We start from the raw sequence: 17,804 nt of genomic DNA, 5'->3' as shown, positions 1-17,804 counted from the left end.
TATCTCCCTCCAAGTAGGTATCCCCCTTCCAAGTAGTTATCTCCCTTCAAATTAGTTATCTCCCTCCAAATAGTTATCTCCCTACAAGTGGTTATCTCCCTTCAAGTAGTTTTCTCCCTCCAAGTAGTTATCTCCCTTCAAGAAGTTATCCCCCTCCCAATTAGTTATCTCCCTCCAAGTAGTTATCTCCCTCCAAATAGTTATCTCCCTCGCAAGTAGTTAGCCCCCTTCAAATAGTTATTCCCCTTCAAGTAGTTATCTCCCTCCAAGAAGTTCTTCCCCTCGCAAGTAGTTAGCCCCCTTCAAATAGTTACCCCCCTTCAAGTAGTTATCTCCCTCCAAATAGGTATCCCCCTTCAAGAAGTTATCCCCCTCCCAAGTAGTTATCTCCCTCCAAGTGGTTATCCCCCTCCCAAGTAGTTATCTCCCTCCAAGTAGTTATCTCCCTCCAAGTAGTTATCCCTCCAAGTAGGCTCCCAAGTAGTTATCTCCCTTCAAGAAGTTATCCCCCTCCCAAATAGTTATCTCCCTCCAAGTCGTTATCCCCCTTCCAAATAGTTATCTTCCTTCAAAGTAGTTATCTCCCTCCAAATAGTTATCTCCCTTCAAGTGGTTATCTCCTTTCAAGTCGTTTTCTCCCTCCAACTAGTTATCCCCCTCCCAAGTAGTTATCTCCCCCCAAATAGTTATCGCCCTCCAAATAGTTATCTTCCTTCAAAGTAGTTATCTCCCTCCAAATAGTTATCTCCCTCCAAGTAGTTATCTCCCTCCAAGTAGTTATTCCCCCTCCAAGAAGTTATCCTCCTCAAAGTAGTTATCTCCCTCCATGTAGTTACCCCCCTTCAAATAGTTATCCCCCTTCAAGTAGTTATCCCCCTCCAAGTAGTTATCTCAATCCCTCCAAGTAGTTATCTCCTACCCAAGTTATTATCTCCCTCCAAGAAGTTATCCCCCTCAAGGTAGTTAGTTATCCCCCTTCAAATAGTTATTCCCCTTCAAGTAGTTATCCCCCCTCCACCACAGACAAAATAGGTTAAAATTGTTTTTTTGGTTTAAGAGGAAAAGCTAAATGTTGAAATCTTCATCCATGATTCTTATCACTGCATGACAATGGATGTTAACAGCAATGGATTTAAAAATTTAGATTTATACATTGCACAAAATAAGAGACTTTGTTGTAACTTTTGAATAAAATTGAGGGACAATATTTCAACCAGAAGGTCAAAACTAAGGGCCACTGTGCTTAATGCAATGCATGAAAGACAATCAAGGAAGTTGGCCTCATTGCAAGTCCAAAAACGTCACACCTACAGCTACATGTATTTTACAGATTTTAGGTAAGCCATCTTATTTAAACAAATTCTCTAGATTAGGTGATACTAGTACTTTCAGCTCAGGTGAGCTAAAAATCATATTTAAAATCATTTCAGGAAATACAAATACAAAACATAAACCTTAGAGACATCACATTACAGTATAGAGTATCTCGATATCCATTCACACAAAACGTATTTAAGTTGCTAATTACGAAAACCTTTTTTTTTGGTTAATTAAGCATCATTTACCTCTGAGCAGCCAATCGATGCTGAGTTTTCTATTTATGATTTAGTACAGCTCCTAAACATGACTTAACACCTTTTTGTCAGGAATGAGCTTCTGGGAATTATGTAATTCTGATTTTGTCAAGAATGTCAATAGCATTGTTGTCTTAAAAAAAGCCCATCGCTAGCTAGAAGCAGTTCTCTTGATTTGTAAAACTATGGTATGTAAGACAGATAACTGTAATTGAAATGAACACAAAAGGTGTATCTACCGTTTATTTACTTTCCAAGCTGAGGGATTAAAAATAATTTTCTTTCCAATATTACATTATAAAAACCTTTTATATAAAGCATGTAGTTTGATTGGATAAAATAGCAAAATGTTTTACAAAAAAAAAAAACATTTCTCACATTTCTTTTTTTATATAATAGTTTGATTGGCTAAAATCTGAAAATGTTTTACAAAAACAAGAACATGTCTAATAAGCAATATTGAAAATCATCTCTGAAACTGTGATGTCAATATCACTGGTTTGTCTATATTGACTTTAATTGTGACATCAAAGAGCTCTGCCAGAAATTTCATGTTATATAACAGCAGTGAAAGGCAGTATGCCTACAAGTAAGAAACCACAAAACAATGTGCTCATAAAATTAAACAAATGTCAAGTTGCTTTTGGTGAATTCAGTCTTTTCACTATTTTTGAATTCTTTAATCATTTCCTATTCTTTGTCTGAAATATTATATGACTATATATTTACCTCATACCATTGTATTCTATATACCACAGGTAACATTTGTAATAGGTTCAAGTATTGGAATAAGAGAAGACAAAACCACGCATTGATATAATAAAATGTATTGTCCTCAAATTGTAGCATTATTATTTTATAGCTGATCACAAGGTATTGAGAACGGCAATTCCAGTAATAGTGAGATCTACAACCTTTATGTATATACTGACTACAATAAAATACAAGGCTGTTTTCACACCAATATGTACATTATTGAATAATATCAAACAACCGTGTTTTGTCAATCATTTATATTAGAATGAGGATAAATGCTGATAAATAACCGACACAATTAGAATATTCCTCACAGTTTTCATTGCCAATCATGCCTTCCTTTTTATGAGTTACCAGCACCCCCTCAGTTAGGCTCAGATAATTTTATAGTTTAAATGACACCGATGTTTTGTTCTCTCACTGGAGAAAAGTGAGTAAAGGTCACGATGTTTCGTAATTTTCTGTTTTTAGGTCATTAAGTCCCATATCCTCGTTCTGTTCGTAACTTCTCTCGTAATGTTCCACTGTCATCTCGGGATCTGGTTCAGGGGCGTACACATTCTGTTAAGATAAAACATCAGACATTCTGTCAATACATAACATCCTCCTATATATAACAAATAAGGTCAAATCATAAGAGACTTCATAATTAAAATTTCATCAAGCAGTACGTGACATTTTTTACAATTCAGTGGAGATGTTGGCAAATATTTTTGTTGAGATATGATCCTCAATGTGAAATAAAATAAAATGAAATAAATTTTTGCGGATTAGTCTCATATACTCTGCTAGTCCTAAATAACTGAGTAACTGCCAATCAACATAAATTATATTTTATTCTCAAGAACATTACTTAAGGGAGCTGACTGGGGTTTTATTGCATGAAAACTACAATAGAGACACTCTTTAATTTTATACCATATGTAACTTACATTGACTTCAGCGTACATGCAAAGTTTAGGGAAAGTCTACCATCTAGGTAATTTTAAGGGATCGTCTCAAAATACAGGTACATTTACTATAGGATTACCGGTATATAGGATGGTGCCAATTTTTCAAACTTTAAGGAGGCTGGAGGGCCAACAAATTAACCACCAGAATTAACTTATTTTTTTTAGATACTGTATCTTAAGCTGTCAACTATCATTTGGCAAAGAAAAAATTCATACATTTTAGTTTTAAAATTTGATCAGTTTTGTATATCTTTATATGGAGCTCTTTTTTAAAAGGAGATTTAAATAGTCTGAAAATGGCTGCCACCCCCAGCCTCTTTAAAGAAAATTATACAGATACACTAAATTTTTGCTCAATTTATAAAATATGATGAGTAAAAATTGTTGAGAGAATCTCAAATTCCTATGCTTTAAATTTCAGGAGTTCATATTCAATATTTTTTTCTTTTTTAATATTTTTATTACCCCTTCGGTAATGAGAATGCTTTTGATGCAAAACTTCAGTTCTCAACAACAATGGAAGTAAATCTATGCAACTGATAAGTAACTGATATGTAACCTCAATGAAATAATTCAAACAGAAAATATTTGAAAGAAACTACTTTTCTTTTTTTTAGACTTCTACAATTTTTTTTTTATTTTGCTTAGCAAGTCTTTCCTTCATGAAAATAACTTAATTCTACAATCAAACTTTTCTTCAACAAGGAGAGGACTTGAGGTGAAATTGGGGACAGTCTTTGGTTTTATTTTGATATTTTGTTATTTACATAATAAAAATAAAATTTGATTAAGAAATACAACTTAAAATTTAATTTTCTGACATTTTCATAATGTAATCATATCTGGAAAATTTTAACATAAACAAACCTGTAGTTTACAGTATACAGATACCTGTAATCACATGTAACATACGTATAACTTGTAATTAACTACAACTTTTAAATAGCCTACCTGTAAGTAACTATTGCCAGCAGGGTCATCTAGGACAAAATGGTCACCAAGTCTTTCTCCAGCTATAATCTGCAGGTAGTATTTAATTAAATAAAATCAAATATAATTAAATTGAAATGAGTTGATTACTGACATATAGGGACATGTATCAATATTTTTACATGTATTTATAAGCTTGGAAGTTTGTCTGTTTCAATCCTCATTTATTTATTCCACAATGTTTTTATGCCTCAGTAATCAAAGATTTGGGAGTATATGAGTTTGTCCATATGTTTGTCTGTTAATCTGTTTGTCTGCCCTCTCCCCCCCCCCCCCCCCCCAAAAAAAAACTCACAACTTTTGAACAGTTCATGCTAGACCTTTCACATTTATTCCTTGCATCAAGACCTTTCTTCAAGTACCAATATATACTGTAGATTGGCAAATAATCGCAATGGTTTTAATTTCACTTTGTTTGTGATTTATCAGTTTTCGTGAAATTAAACCCATCGTGAATGCTAACATTAGTTTTATAAAACGTTTTAATGCTTATAAGAACATTGAATTAATTTCTTGCAGCGTGAAATTAAAACTATTGCAATATTGGTACTTATTTAGAAATTGTGAAATTTTAACACCATGGAATTAAAACGATTTACAGGATGAACTTTTGACATTGACCTCTGAGTTTGACCTGCTTAAACTTCTGCCACAAGTTTTGCAAAATTGGAGTTAGGGCCTCTATCTGTTGCATGTGTATTCCATGTGACCAAACCTTTCTTTCAATATCAAATTCTTTTACCTTTAGACTTGGTTTTGGAGTTTGACCTAGTTTGAAAAATTTCAATATTTGGCCATAACTTTTTAATAATTGATGCTACGGCTTTTATATCATGTAATGGTTTGGGTTTTGGATATTGCCTTGGATAGCTCAGTTGGTAGAGCACCTGACTGGGGATGCAGGGGTCCCAGGTTTGACTCCCAGTCCAGCCATACATTTTCTCCCTTCCTGTTACAGATTTGGTGCCGTTGACCACCCCTGGAATTGCAGGTGAAAGTCCTGCCAGGGGGTCATAAGAACTTCGGTTATATCTTCGAGGGCAAAGACCATTTAAAGAGGGAGGAATGTAATGGTTTGGGTCATGGATATTGGCATGGATAGCTCAGTTGGTGGAGCACCTGTCTGGAGATGCAGGTGTCTCGGGTTCGATTCCCAGTCCTGCCATACATTTTCTCCCTTCCTGTTACATATCACTTGTTCATTCCTTATGACATGACCATTCTCTGCATACCAATTTTTTTTTTTTAATTTCTTGGTCTTGACCTTAGAGTTTCATGGCCATAGAAGCCTGGGTGGGGTGGGGGTGTCCCTCAGTTATTTTGCCATATATATAGTATACTATAGAAAACATACAGTATACGAAAGAAAAAATGTAGTAATACTGTAAAAAACATAGTTACTATATGCTCATGTCACCTCAATTAAAATGGCTGATCAGTGATGACTTTTTTTTTTTTTTTTTTTTGCTTGTCAAGGAATTTTGGGTAGTTAATAGAGCCCTCCACTGAAAATATATGCCCTCCTCAAACTGAAATTGCTTCCTATTGGCCTAGGTTTACCTTCAACTGAAAAACTTTAGCCTTGACCTGCCATAATTATGGGTTTCAATGTCTCACAAAGGCATCTTGGTTTTTTTTTTTTTTTTTTTTTTTTTGCTTCATAAAATTTTATTTACATATTGTCCACACCACTGATGTCATACATTCTCATTACTTCTAGCATTATAATCCTATGAATTTCATTCCTGTTCCTAACAAAATGACAAAGAGACACAAAGTTAGGCTAAACACATCCTACATGCATGAGAAAGAGGCAGAATCCTACTAATCAAACCAGGTTAAATGTGCTGCTACAGGCTAAAAACTTCACAATTATCGTGGCATTTGACAAGGCTTATTCTTAGTAAACGATAACCGCAGTGTAATTAGGATAAAAATACAATGTCATAAATACATGTTATTTCAGTTAAACACTGATAGAACATCAAATTCATCTTCCGCAAAAATCAATAATTTGATATGAAATGCATGAAAACTGCAATTTGCTGTAATATGCCAGTTTAATAAATCTGTCATACCGAAAGATACTAACCAGGAGTTATTTAGCTTTTTAATCCATGTCTATAAATTTTACATCACATAGAAAGTATTTTTTAAAGTTAGATTGAAAAATATTCAGGAAAAAACACGGACAAGCTAACGTTTATGTAAAACAGCCCAGAGTGTTTTAAGACGGCACTAATGTTCTGAAGTAAGCCACAAATTGATCAAGTGTCTCAGCCAGAAACAATGCCTCCAGATTGGCTTTATTAACAATTCTACGGGAATAAGGACTCAAAGGAAACTGTTTTTCCCTACATCTAGTTGGGAATGTATTCACCAATTTTTTCTGTTTTCTTTTCTTTTTTCACTTTTGAACTTTAAGGCAGTATGAAAAAAAAAATTCTCATTTTCCACTTTCCATCTTTATATTGCAAACCATTTACTGAAATTGGATTCCAATGAGCAATTAAATAAGTAAATAGAATTGTATGTGTCTTGATTCCTTTGGGAATAAGATTTGCATGTAATCTTAATAAAAATTTTCCACATGAATTATATCAAATTTACCAATATACATATATAAGCAAAACTTTAAATATTGTTTGATTTTTAAATGCAAGGTAACTCTTTAAAGATCACAAACCTCTTGGTGCAAGAGTTAAACTTTATCAATAAATTTGATGATTTGTAATCAAATCTGTATTGTTGCAATATGAATTTATCAAACCTTCAAATAAAATCAAAATTTTACATAGAATTTCATTTTCTTACAAATATTTGTTAAAGCTAGAACACATTTTAGAGGGAGGTTGTTTTTATTTCATTTATAGAACACTGATTCCCTAGCAGTCATTGTTTCTTTTTATTTCTTTTATCGATAATTGTCTATTTCTTTTCTTTTGTTCAATGCAATTAAAATCTGTTGGTCATCGAATCTAAATGAATGGGAAAAATGTGATTTTCAGCCTGGTTGCAAATAGCCTGTACTTGTCCCTTTCTTCTATAGGAGACTTTAGACGTGAAGTTCACATTTTTTGTTCCGGGCTCTACCCAGTTGTCAGCTGGTGCAAAATTCTATTCGTTTTTTAAGCAGGTTTAGAGAAGCTGAAGAGGTTCAGAATTGTCCAGAAATAAATGATGGTGAACAAGACAACCACAGGTAACATGAGTGACTTTAGGAACTTAAAAAGTAAAATTAAAATGTTAAAGATGCCATTTACTAAAACATCAACTGCATATTTGAAGAAAGATAACTCCTACCTTTTCTATTTCCTGGCAAAATGTCTCGATTTTCTTGGCTCTCTGTTTATCAGAGCTGTCTCCACTAAAAAAAGGATTGGAGCCACTGAGCTGACTTTTGATATCCACCAGAAGTCCCTCCAAGGTCGTGAACTTTCCCCCCAGGGTCCCCATCTCAGCTGCGAAGTCCAGCTCCGGAATAGCCATAGAGGCTGTGTCACTCTACAGTGAAACAGGATGTTCATCAAATGTCAAAATCATTTATAAACCACATACTTTTAATCAACGAAGAAATACATAAATTATATTTTATATGTGGATATTCTCAATGCATTTGATAATTCTTACGGGGTCAAACTTTAATCATTTAAGGAAAAAAATATTGATTTGTTGGGATGTGATTTCCTGGTTTAAGAAATGTACATGTAGAGTTGAAATACCGGTATACTGCAGAAGTGGAATGCATTTCAGTGTTTTTAATTTCACTGCGTTCACAGTTTAAGAATTTTCCATAAACTTTCAACCACTGTGATTATTATTTGACTTCATTTTTAGCTAAAAACACACAGCACCTGGATATATATCAATAATTCACCATGAAATTAAAACCACTGTGAAAGGTAACTTTCTAACAAACCATGAAATTTTAGACACATGAAATTAAAGACGTCTTCAGTATATTAATTGATGCATTTTGTAGGGGAAAAAATTGGTTGTTTTTTTTTCATACCTTGAAAACAACAAAAATTAAACTTCATGAATAGTACTGATTTTAAAGTTTCCAATACATTTACTTTTTGTAAAGAACTGTATTTTCTACGATACTTTTTTGTATAGCTTCATTCACCTAGCTCAATATTATTTCAAATGCATGACATTAGGATGAAACTGACTTCTAAACAAGCAAGCAGAGATTTTATTTAGTGCTTTCTGAATGTTCTTTATATGAATATATATAAGACATGTACGGGATTGAGCAGAAGCTGTTTTCTGCAAAAAGTAAAATGAATTAATACACAGCCTAATGTACAGTAACCCACTTTACTTGTAGCAACTTTTACTGAATATGATAATCAATTTTCTTCTTTTGTTGAAAAAGTGCAACATTTCTACAGCATTCGTACGGAGATAAAGATACAAAAAAATGTCAATTTTCAAGCATTGATTCTTACCATGACCAAATATTCAGAATTTGTTACCTTTAAGACATCTCTGGACATGTCGGACTGGTCGGTGATTTTCAATGTGATTCTGGTTCCCTTGGGTTCGATTCCTGATCCTCCCTTCACTTCATTATCTTTGTGACCACAGCTATCACACGTGGTAGCCATGATCACCACCTCTTTGAAATGGGGAATATCTTACATGTTAAGCAAAAGGTAATTTGTGACACAACTTGGATCAACTATGTACATATGACAAAAAGGTAAATAGTGAACCCATTTGGATCAAATATATATCTAGAATATTTGTACTCTGTGGTGATTTTTACCTTGGTTAGGAAATTCATTTTCTTTGTTTCACTTAATGACATAAAAAGGATACCAACTAGTTTCATATTTGTATCACATGGCACATTACATTCTGGGCAGTTAGTCCTGAAACTTGCCACCTAAAATCGTAACATGTATTTAAACATTAACATGGACATTTTATACTTTGTGAACAACATTCTCAATTATATACTGTACAAAATAAAAACTCTTTAAATATCCTCAAGATGGAATAGTAAATAATCTGATCCTTTTTGTAACTGGAACATTGTCAACATCATTATCACACACATCAGATGTTCTGTAAGGATTCACCTCAGTTTTGCCATCAAATATTTCTTCTTTCTTGACTTCTTCTTTCTTTTCTTCCTTCTTTTCTTCTTCTTCAGGCTCTGCCTCAATGTTTTCTTGCTGAAAATTTACATGAAATTAAACTATAACATTATCAAATAAAGAGTATTATTATTTTTCAAAAAGTAACCTAGAGGACCATGGGGTCATAATGCTCAGGTGAGCCACACTGACCATTCTTTTCATGAGAGGATTCTTAATTTTTTTCTCATTATTCCTGAGTTTGTTGGTAAATTTATGATAATGTTAGTAATAGCTTTAGTTCTTCAGAGGAAACATCTTATTTATTCCTACACAAAATGTTCACCATCCCTTGATTCAGAGGTCTTCTCTATACTTCTTTTGTGTGCTACTGTGCTACCATATTAATTAGCTATCATAAGCCTGCTGATTTTAACAAAATTTGGTCTGCACTACTTCAAGATGCTTGCAAATTCCTAGTAATATAATTAATTATAGCCTTGCTTTCCTTAAGAAGAAGATTTTTAAGATCCTATCCTAAGGTTTCCTCACCTCCAGTAACCCCAGCTGTTGGTCCTGTGCTCGAGTCCTGACGTAGTGATGAATGGTCATGTCCTTGTCTTTGTTAGGTGCGTACGTAAAACATGTTAAGGAACACAAACTCTTCGTGTTTAAAATGCTTGTTATTTATTTATCAACTTAACAGAAACTATTTCTATAATAAGTTAACATGAAGATGAAATAGAACTCATATACAAAGGATATGGATTCTCAATGAAGCTGTTTCCACTGGGATCATCCAAAATCTGAAATATTAGATACATGCATTTGTATAAAAATAATTTCATTTTCTGGACATTTTGATTTTCGTTTAAACAGTAACAGTTGTTTCTCCTTCTCCATTACTACCAAGAGATGATGTTATCTCGAGAAATGATAGAAGAGGGTGTGATCCCCATTTGCTTACATATACGTATTACATATTGTTACATATTTTCCTCATGTAAAACTTTGTTAATGCAAGTAGAAGCTGCTTTGGAAATTATCAAACATTTGCAGCATGACTTCAAATTAAAGTTCATTATAGAAGCTTCTTAATAGAAGGCAGAATTTGTTTAACACTTAACATTAAATTAATTTCTTTATTTTTAACAAACTTACAATTTGAAATGGTTCCTTGACTTCTTTCAGTTCCTTTAGTTTCTCTATAAAGGCACCAATCTGTTCTGCCATTTCTGGATGCTGAATCTAGAGGGTAAAAAAAGCCTCACATGATATGCACAGACAGCATTATAGCAGATTTAATAAGGAAGATTTCCTTTTATTCTACTTTTAATTTACTGGGTAATATTTTTCTCTTAAACTAGAGGAAAAGATTAGCATATATTTCAAATGACATTGATAGATCATGTAAACATCTTGGAGATAATTAAGAAATATTGAAATTTGGTAGATTGGGTCTTTAAAATTTCTCCTGAAGAACCTCTGTACCATTACCGAATTAAGATTTGTTTGTTCAAAATATGTTGTATTTGATGTTCTCCTCAATACTTACCTTTACGAATAGAATAGATTTAAGTTTGTTTAAATCATACTGTATTTAATGTTGTACTCACTTTACGGACAGGTTGATCCTGGGAAAGACCCTCCACAGCCCGGTCTATTATACCCTCAACAGTTGTTAGAACTGAAAGAAAATTTCCTTAAAATTTTACTCAAATAAATGACTCTCCTTCCTATTTCAGAGGAGTCTGTTTTTTTTACAGGGATCTAGGTCATTTTTATTTCACATTTGCTTTTAAAATATTTAAAATTCTAATTCTGGTAACTCTGAAAATTCTAGGGGCCTAAACCCTCTCTATTGCAACTTCTGCAGATAAATTATATAAACAGCTTAAGTGGATTATGATTTATGTAAAAAAAAAAATTGTGATGTTTACAATGTTACCATATATGTCACATTACAAACAAACAAAAAAATTTTACAGTTTATATCTATGTCTGTATAAATAATCCAATAACTTAAGTGTGTGTAAATTATTGTATAATATATATAACTATCATTGTTCTACCTATCTTGGGGTACAATTCATTGTTGGAGGGATCCGCTGCTTAAGAAATCTTTGACAGAAGATGCCTTTGAAACTGATTCTAACCAGTGTAGGATTCATGAATTCATTAAGAGATAGTACAAAATATAAAGGAGATATAAATAAATACATGTAATTTATTTTTGATAACTCCATTGACAACATGCTTACCTCCTTTGTTTGGTGGAGACTCAAATTCTAACTTTGGAATGGATATTGTTGCAAGATTTGTCTGTACAACTTGTCGGTTTAAATCCTGAAAGATTTGCATAATGAATAAATAGGCGTGTTTGTGTATTTTTAATGAAAAGAAAAATAATAAAAAATACAAACTGATTCCTTAACAATAGACAATACATTCTGTTCTCTCTTAATAATTTTTTGGAAAAGACACTGGTGATTATAGGATTTTATAGTGAGATTGACCTTGCTATTGTTAATTGTGCAGACATATTTGACGCCTTTCTCCTGGATTTTATTTGCGGGCTGGAGCTCTGTGTTGTGGAGACCACAGTTATCACAGGTAAAGGAGGAAACCACCACATCTTTAAAGAATGGGATCCTTGTCAAAAACAGCCGAGTTATTCCCTGCAATATCAGAGTATGAATTTTTATAGTGCAGGAGAAATCAGATATGTCGTTTATAACTCATTAAATAGGAATACTTACGTTCTTTTCACAATTTACACAGTAACTTTCAATTTCCATTATTTCTGGATCTTCATCATCTGCGTTGATGTCTCGATACAAGGGTTTATTGGTGGCTTCTGATGACATACTGGTGATAGACAGTGTGTGTCTTGTCTTTCAAGTCTAAAGAAGGCCTAAAAATATGCTTATATACAATTATATTTATAAGGGTCCATAGACAAATTGTGGTAGGCATGTAGGCTTTCCTTTTTAATTTCAAAGTCTTTTAAAGACACAACTTTGAAATATAATTTCTTGTATAGTAGCTCTTTATTTACCTTACAGCTCTAAACCAAGATTAAAAATATGTTTCTACCTTTAAACTGTTAGATTTGAAAAAAAAAAATATACTCATAAGACATAAATCAAGGAATGTTTTTAAGTTTTGTGTGTTTTTGGTGTGTAAATCACACAGAAGACATGTCATGTAGATATAGCAGGTGTCAGGAAAAATATGCCTACCTGCAAGTCTGTGTGATTTGCACACCAATAATTCACATTTAACTTAAAAATAATCTTCATATTGACATTTAACATGTTTAAAGGAACCAAAAATATACTAGTAAATATTTGAATTTCTTGCTGCCCTATATTGTTACATATTTCTGCATGTCTCTGTAGCCTCACTCACACAGTGACATCACCTTAACGCAAGTTTCTCCGTGCATGTTTTTACAGTAACACGAAAATGGTATTCAAATCATTTGAAGGTTGGCTTAGAAAAACACAACATATGTAAATATTTTAAAAACACTATCCAATTAAAATGAAGAGATAATTTAAAAAAGTCAAAATTTAGTCAATGCACAGTGGCCTAGTGGGTCTCCCTCGGCACTTAATCAAGATATAGGACAACTTTGTCCCTACTAAAAGTATCTTTATAAGATCAAGTCATACAAAATAATTGTTAAAAATATTTCTTTTAAACTCCTATTGGTTAAAAATCAAGTCCATTTTTAAGTGTATTGAGTAAGAATATTGTCAATAAGTATGCACCTTTCTGAAAAATCGATAAGAATAGAATAATAGTTTACCCACAGCTCTAAGGTTTCGTTATGTGTATGTAGAGTAGACTATCGGTACTCACAAAAACGAACCAGACCCTTTGTATACTTTGAATATTCTCGAATATTGGAATATGAAATATTTTCCAACCATGTGTCATTACATCGGACATTCAATGAGAGTTGTAAAAGAAAAAAGATAACGACCAGTCAGAAATTCCGGTTTAGTTATGAATGTAATATTAAAAAACTACATTGCTCTATAATATCCTTATTTCATTTTTCACCAAATAAAAATTCTTTTAACATTTGCTTTGTCAAAAAAATCTCACCAAAATAATTTCAGCTGTGAGCATGATTTTCGGAATAAATTAGTTTGACATGCACCGTGTAAGATTGTATATTTTTACACGAGCGCCCTCACTCGGTCTTTTCCAAAAAATTAAGGTAATGGCTGCATCACACGTGCTAAATGAACGGAAAGTCAGAGCAATTTAATGCCTCTTGAATGTTTATTTCTAAGTCACCAATATGTTGGTTTTATTTATTGAAGGTTTTGATGGTAGTTTTCAACAACATTGTGTACACAGTTAAATAGAAAGCATATCTTCTCACAGTTTTAGCCTAGCATTCGTCAGACCGATTTTTTTTTTATATCCCACCAGAGACATAAATAATTTATGTATGTCTCTGATGCCACAGAAGTCGGAATTAACGTTAAAGTGAAATAAGACTAAAGCGGGTATAAATCCCAGCAATGAACTTCACGAAACACCGTACCCAGTTCCTGTCAATTTCCTCTTTACAAATAAGACTGGTGTTCAATTTTTCAGGCCTATCAACAGGTTGGGCACCAAAATGATGATTTAACCCAACCCCCCAAAGCCCATCACTGCCACCCATACCCCCGTTTGGTGGTCAACCACCCATACACATACCTGTTAACTTTTGAAAATTTTCTTGGGGGAGATTGCGTGTAATGACATTTTTCAAAGTTCTTATTTTGCGGCATTTTGTCGTGAAAAATAACTGAAGGTTTTTTTTGAATATCAATCTACTACCTTGTATCATGTACAGTATTATCACCACTTCAAAAAGTGTTTTCTTCTCCATCAACTTCAACAAAAGCACAAATACAATATCATTTGAATATGAAAAAAAAGACTATTTCATTCAAAATTATTTTATATGTTAATATTCAGATAAACATACCCCTGCCTTAAAAATGTGATACACAAACACCATCAGGGGTGTGCATCGCCCGACGCCCGGGGCTACCACTTTTTGGGGTCGGACTAGTGATTTTCTGCATGGAGGTAGCCCGTTGGGCTAGTAAAAATTATAACTACACACGGAATACATGAAAAGCACAACCTGTATTTTCACTCGTTTTTGCTATCAAATTCCCAACCAGTGAAAATTTTTCTGACAACATGCTCCTACTCTCAATAAATCTCCATAATCTTATCTGTTTTGCAGCACTTGACTTATTTACTTCCAAAAACGATCGTTTTTTCCTAATCCGAATTTCCTCTATTCTTTCGTTTATGGTAAATACATGCAGATATCTCATTAAATTATTTACGATCACTCAATCAACTGAAAGATAAGTGTTTTATGATTCACATAAAATATATTTATAGTGTATTTAATGATTTAAGATGAAAACAAAATGAATTAAATTTCATTTTAAATGAGCTAGTGCAATGTTCAGAAGGAAAGCTAATTTATTTAAATTCATTTTATTCTTCTTTTATTATAATTTATACATGATTTAATTTCATATTGAGAATTAAACTTTAATTTTTAAAAGAATGACCTCAGTACCCTGACTTTTTCAACAATTAAATCTTTTCAACGTATAGTTTTTTATTTTAATTGTTAATGCCCCATATATTTGGGCTAGTAACTTTTCACTTGGGGCTAGTAGCTTTATAGCTGCCATTAGCCCGTGGGCTAGTTATTGATTTTTCTAATTGCACACCCCTGACGATACATGTTAACTCTACCGATTTAGGCGGGAGTCTACCGCTTTTTCACTCCATCTCCCGCCTACCGATTTAATTCAGAAATCTACCGCTTTTCTACAAAAGTTGCGTCTAAACTACTAAAGTATTTTTGGTTCGCTTGGGTATCCATTTTTGAAGCCACTCTCATAAAATCTCGTTAGATATCGCGTGATTTGACTCAGAAGCATACAAACGCTTTTTTTGTATCGATGTGTACATAGATTTCAAGCACGAATTTGACAACGACAACAGCACAAGATTACCAGTGATTACATTGGTTACGATAAATTTAGTAAACATCACTGCCATGAAAAAGGAGATACAGCTTTTAATAATTAGATGAAAATGTTTGGCATCGTCTATAAAAGCACAGGAGCTCACAATTTTATCAATAAAGTCAATAGAAATCACTCGATTGACCAAGCCATGTGGCACATCTCTACTTTCGTTTTCGATCATCGCGGGAAATCTGATTTATATAACGAAAGATAGGAACTTGTTTTAGATATAGTTTAAACCATGCCATCATTTGTTTTGTTTTACAACTGAATGAACATTCAGAATTATTGCTTCTAGGCTATATTGGCAAAGATCACTCTTCAAAAGGCTAAGTTAAACAGCCAATCCAAGCAAAATGATGAGCATGAAAAATATTTGAATTTGTACAATTTATGTCAAACTTAAGGTATTTCTGTCTTCTTCTTTGCAGTTGATATTTTTATTTATTGTAGGTTTCATTTAAGGCTTTGTAGGTTTCATTTAAGGCTACATACATGTATATATTACTTGAAATATGTCAGTAATCCAAGCGTAAAACAACGCACGCGCAATGCTACCGCTTTTGAGGTCTGAATCTCCCTATTTTTCATCACAATAGGTTAACATGTATGCAAACAGATTATTACATGAATAAGGATGTTAAACTTCACAAATACGCTGAAGCAAGTTAAGTTTATACAGTTACCATGTGGTTACTTTTCAATGTCTGTTGGTAAATTACAAAGTTTATAAGGCTACTGTCACAGACACATAATCATTTTTTTAAAGATCAAAATATTAAGAAGTCATTCAAAGTCTGCAAAAGACGTGGTCTTTTCCTTTCTAAAATGTTTTGAATCACTCTTAATGGTTTGTACTTGCACTCTGCACATCTTTTCATGTTGGATTTTGGCAGTGTCTTTTTTCCATGAAGTAGATCATAATTTAATGAGGTATGCCATATTTCCAAAACTTGGAAACCTTTTATAAACGGTTTATACATATATTGTCAAAGTTTGCTGTAAAGTGTGAACTCTCACAAGTTTGTCAGTTTGTATCCTGTCGTGTGTATTTCTAAAATTTCCACATCTGGCATAACTGTCTAGGTTAAAATACACTGTTAATGAGAATCAGGGGCAATTAAAACCACTGTAATGACTGGTAGCACAGTTGACACCTTGTTGATTACCTGTAATCAGTGGCAATAAACAGATATCCTACCGATAAAGATTGAAACAGCTATGTTTTCTGTACACAGAAATACTGTATTATTCAAAGCAAATCGGTAAAAAATCTGGATTTTGGAGAAATCGGTAGAAATTGGGAGGGGGGGGGGGGATAAATCGTTAGACAAACAGTAGACAGGGTTCAAAATTGGTAGACCAGTGATTTTTCTACATTTGTTAAAAGGGGCCTGGGCCTTTACAATTGGGAAAAATCGTCGACATTTGTATCAAATTGGGAAAAATTCTAAAAATTGTCATGTAATCTTAATTGGCAGGTAAAATAAACTATGTAAATAAATGTAACATCATTCATCAATTCATTTTCTACAAAATGATAAATTAACACAGTTCTATATTTTTAACCTTTTTTAAAATCTTTGAAAGTTGTTATTGTGATTATCTTATATCAGTATACAAAACTATACATGTATTTCCTTTTTTGCTCCGACATTATGGAGGACATAAGAGAAAATCCTTCTTGTAATAGCCATGTTTAAGATCGAATAATCTGACATGATTTATTTCAAATCATTTATTTTTCAAAGTAATTATTTAAGCTTTCTAATTACCCTAGCTAAATATAATGCTGCAATTTTTCTCTGCAATACTAGTTGCATCTGCCGGATGTAGAAACAGTTTGATTTTCGTGGAATCGGGGATGCTTCTTGTAGAACTGTTAGTACTTGGATTTACAAATAAAGCTATGTTTCGCCGGTTAACATGCATCTTACACACAAGTTTGACAAGGAGACCCATGTGTTTTTCTAGGTCTTGTAAACGCTTAGAGTGATCTGCTGTTCTTTACTGTTATTTTAAGAGTCTTAGTGACTGAGAACAATAGCGTTCCATTTTAGATAACTCGTACGTAAAAAAATCAATATAACAAAAACAATAACGGTTTTGTGTTGGTAAAAAAAGCAACAGAAATTGGGAAAAAATCTGTAATTTTTGAGAGGGGAAAGGGCCGATATTCGGACCTAAATTGGGTGTAGAAATATCACTGTAGACTCCCGAAAAAATAGGGAAAGTTGGCATGTATGCATTAGGCCATATCGAAGTGGGTATCTACTCATCATTTGGGAAAGAAAAATTCAGTTCACTTCTAATTGGTGTAAAATAACTGTTAATGCATAATTTTAACTTGTGGGGGTGAAAAAATATGGTATC

At 33.0% G+C, this 17,804-nt stretch overlaps 1 protein-coding gene across 1 annotated transcript; it reads right to left on the bottom strand.

Moving 5' to 3' along the window:
• Positions 1–1,902: 1,902 nt before the first annotated feature.
• LOC134258197 (zinc finger protein ZPR1-like) lies at positions 1,903–13,327 on the bottom strand. Its single transcript, XM_062740739.1, has 14 exons — positions 13,175–13,327; positions 12,120–12,274; positions 11,877–12,038; positions 11,622–11,706; positions 10,977–11,047; positions 10,522–10,608; positions 10,126–10,166; positions 9,913–9,997; positions 9,364–9,459; positions 9,101–9,167; positions 8,755–8,915; positions 7,577–7,777; positions 4,235–4,303; positions 1,903–2,891 (listed from the first exon to the last, which is right to left on the bottom strand). The coding sequence occupies exons 2-14, from the start codon at positions 12,225–12,227 to the stop codon at positions 2,772–2,774; spliced, it is 1,353 nt and encodes a 450-aa protein (XP_062596723.1). The 5' UTR covers positions 12,228–12,274; positions 13,175–13,327; the 3' UTR covers positions 1,903–2,771.
• Positions 13,328–17,804: the final 4,477 nt, after the last annotated feature.

This window comes from Saccostrea cucullata, unplaced genomic scaffold (assembly GCF_032062105.1).
Source record: "Saccostrea cucullata isolate Sc308-1 unplaced genomic scaffold, CSIRO_AGI_Scuc_v1 ctg2402, whole genome shotgun sequence".
In the NCBI taxonomy this organism is placed as follows: Eukaryota; Metazoa; Mollusca; class Bivalvia; order Ostreida; family Ostreidae; genus Saccostrea; species Saccostrea cuccullata.
Note: the sequence above shows the minus strand (reverse complement) of the source record. Positions and strands in the feature narration are given on the sequence as shown.

Bases quoted from the DNA above. Each gene is read 5' to 3' on its own strand.
- LOC134258197 (XM_062740739.1), bottom strand. From the start codon at position 12,227: ATGTCATCAGAAGCCACCAATAAACCCTTGTATCGAGACATCAACGCA. The intron at 11,707-11,876 runs GTCAATCTCACT...CAAATCTTTCAG, and splicing joins GCACAATTAACAATAGCAAG to GATTTAAACCGACAAGTTGT. The intron at 9,460-9,912 runs GTGAGGAAACCT...GTAAATTTTCAG, and splicing joins AACAGCTGGGGTTACTGGAG to CAAGAAAACATTGAGGCAGA.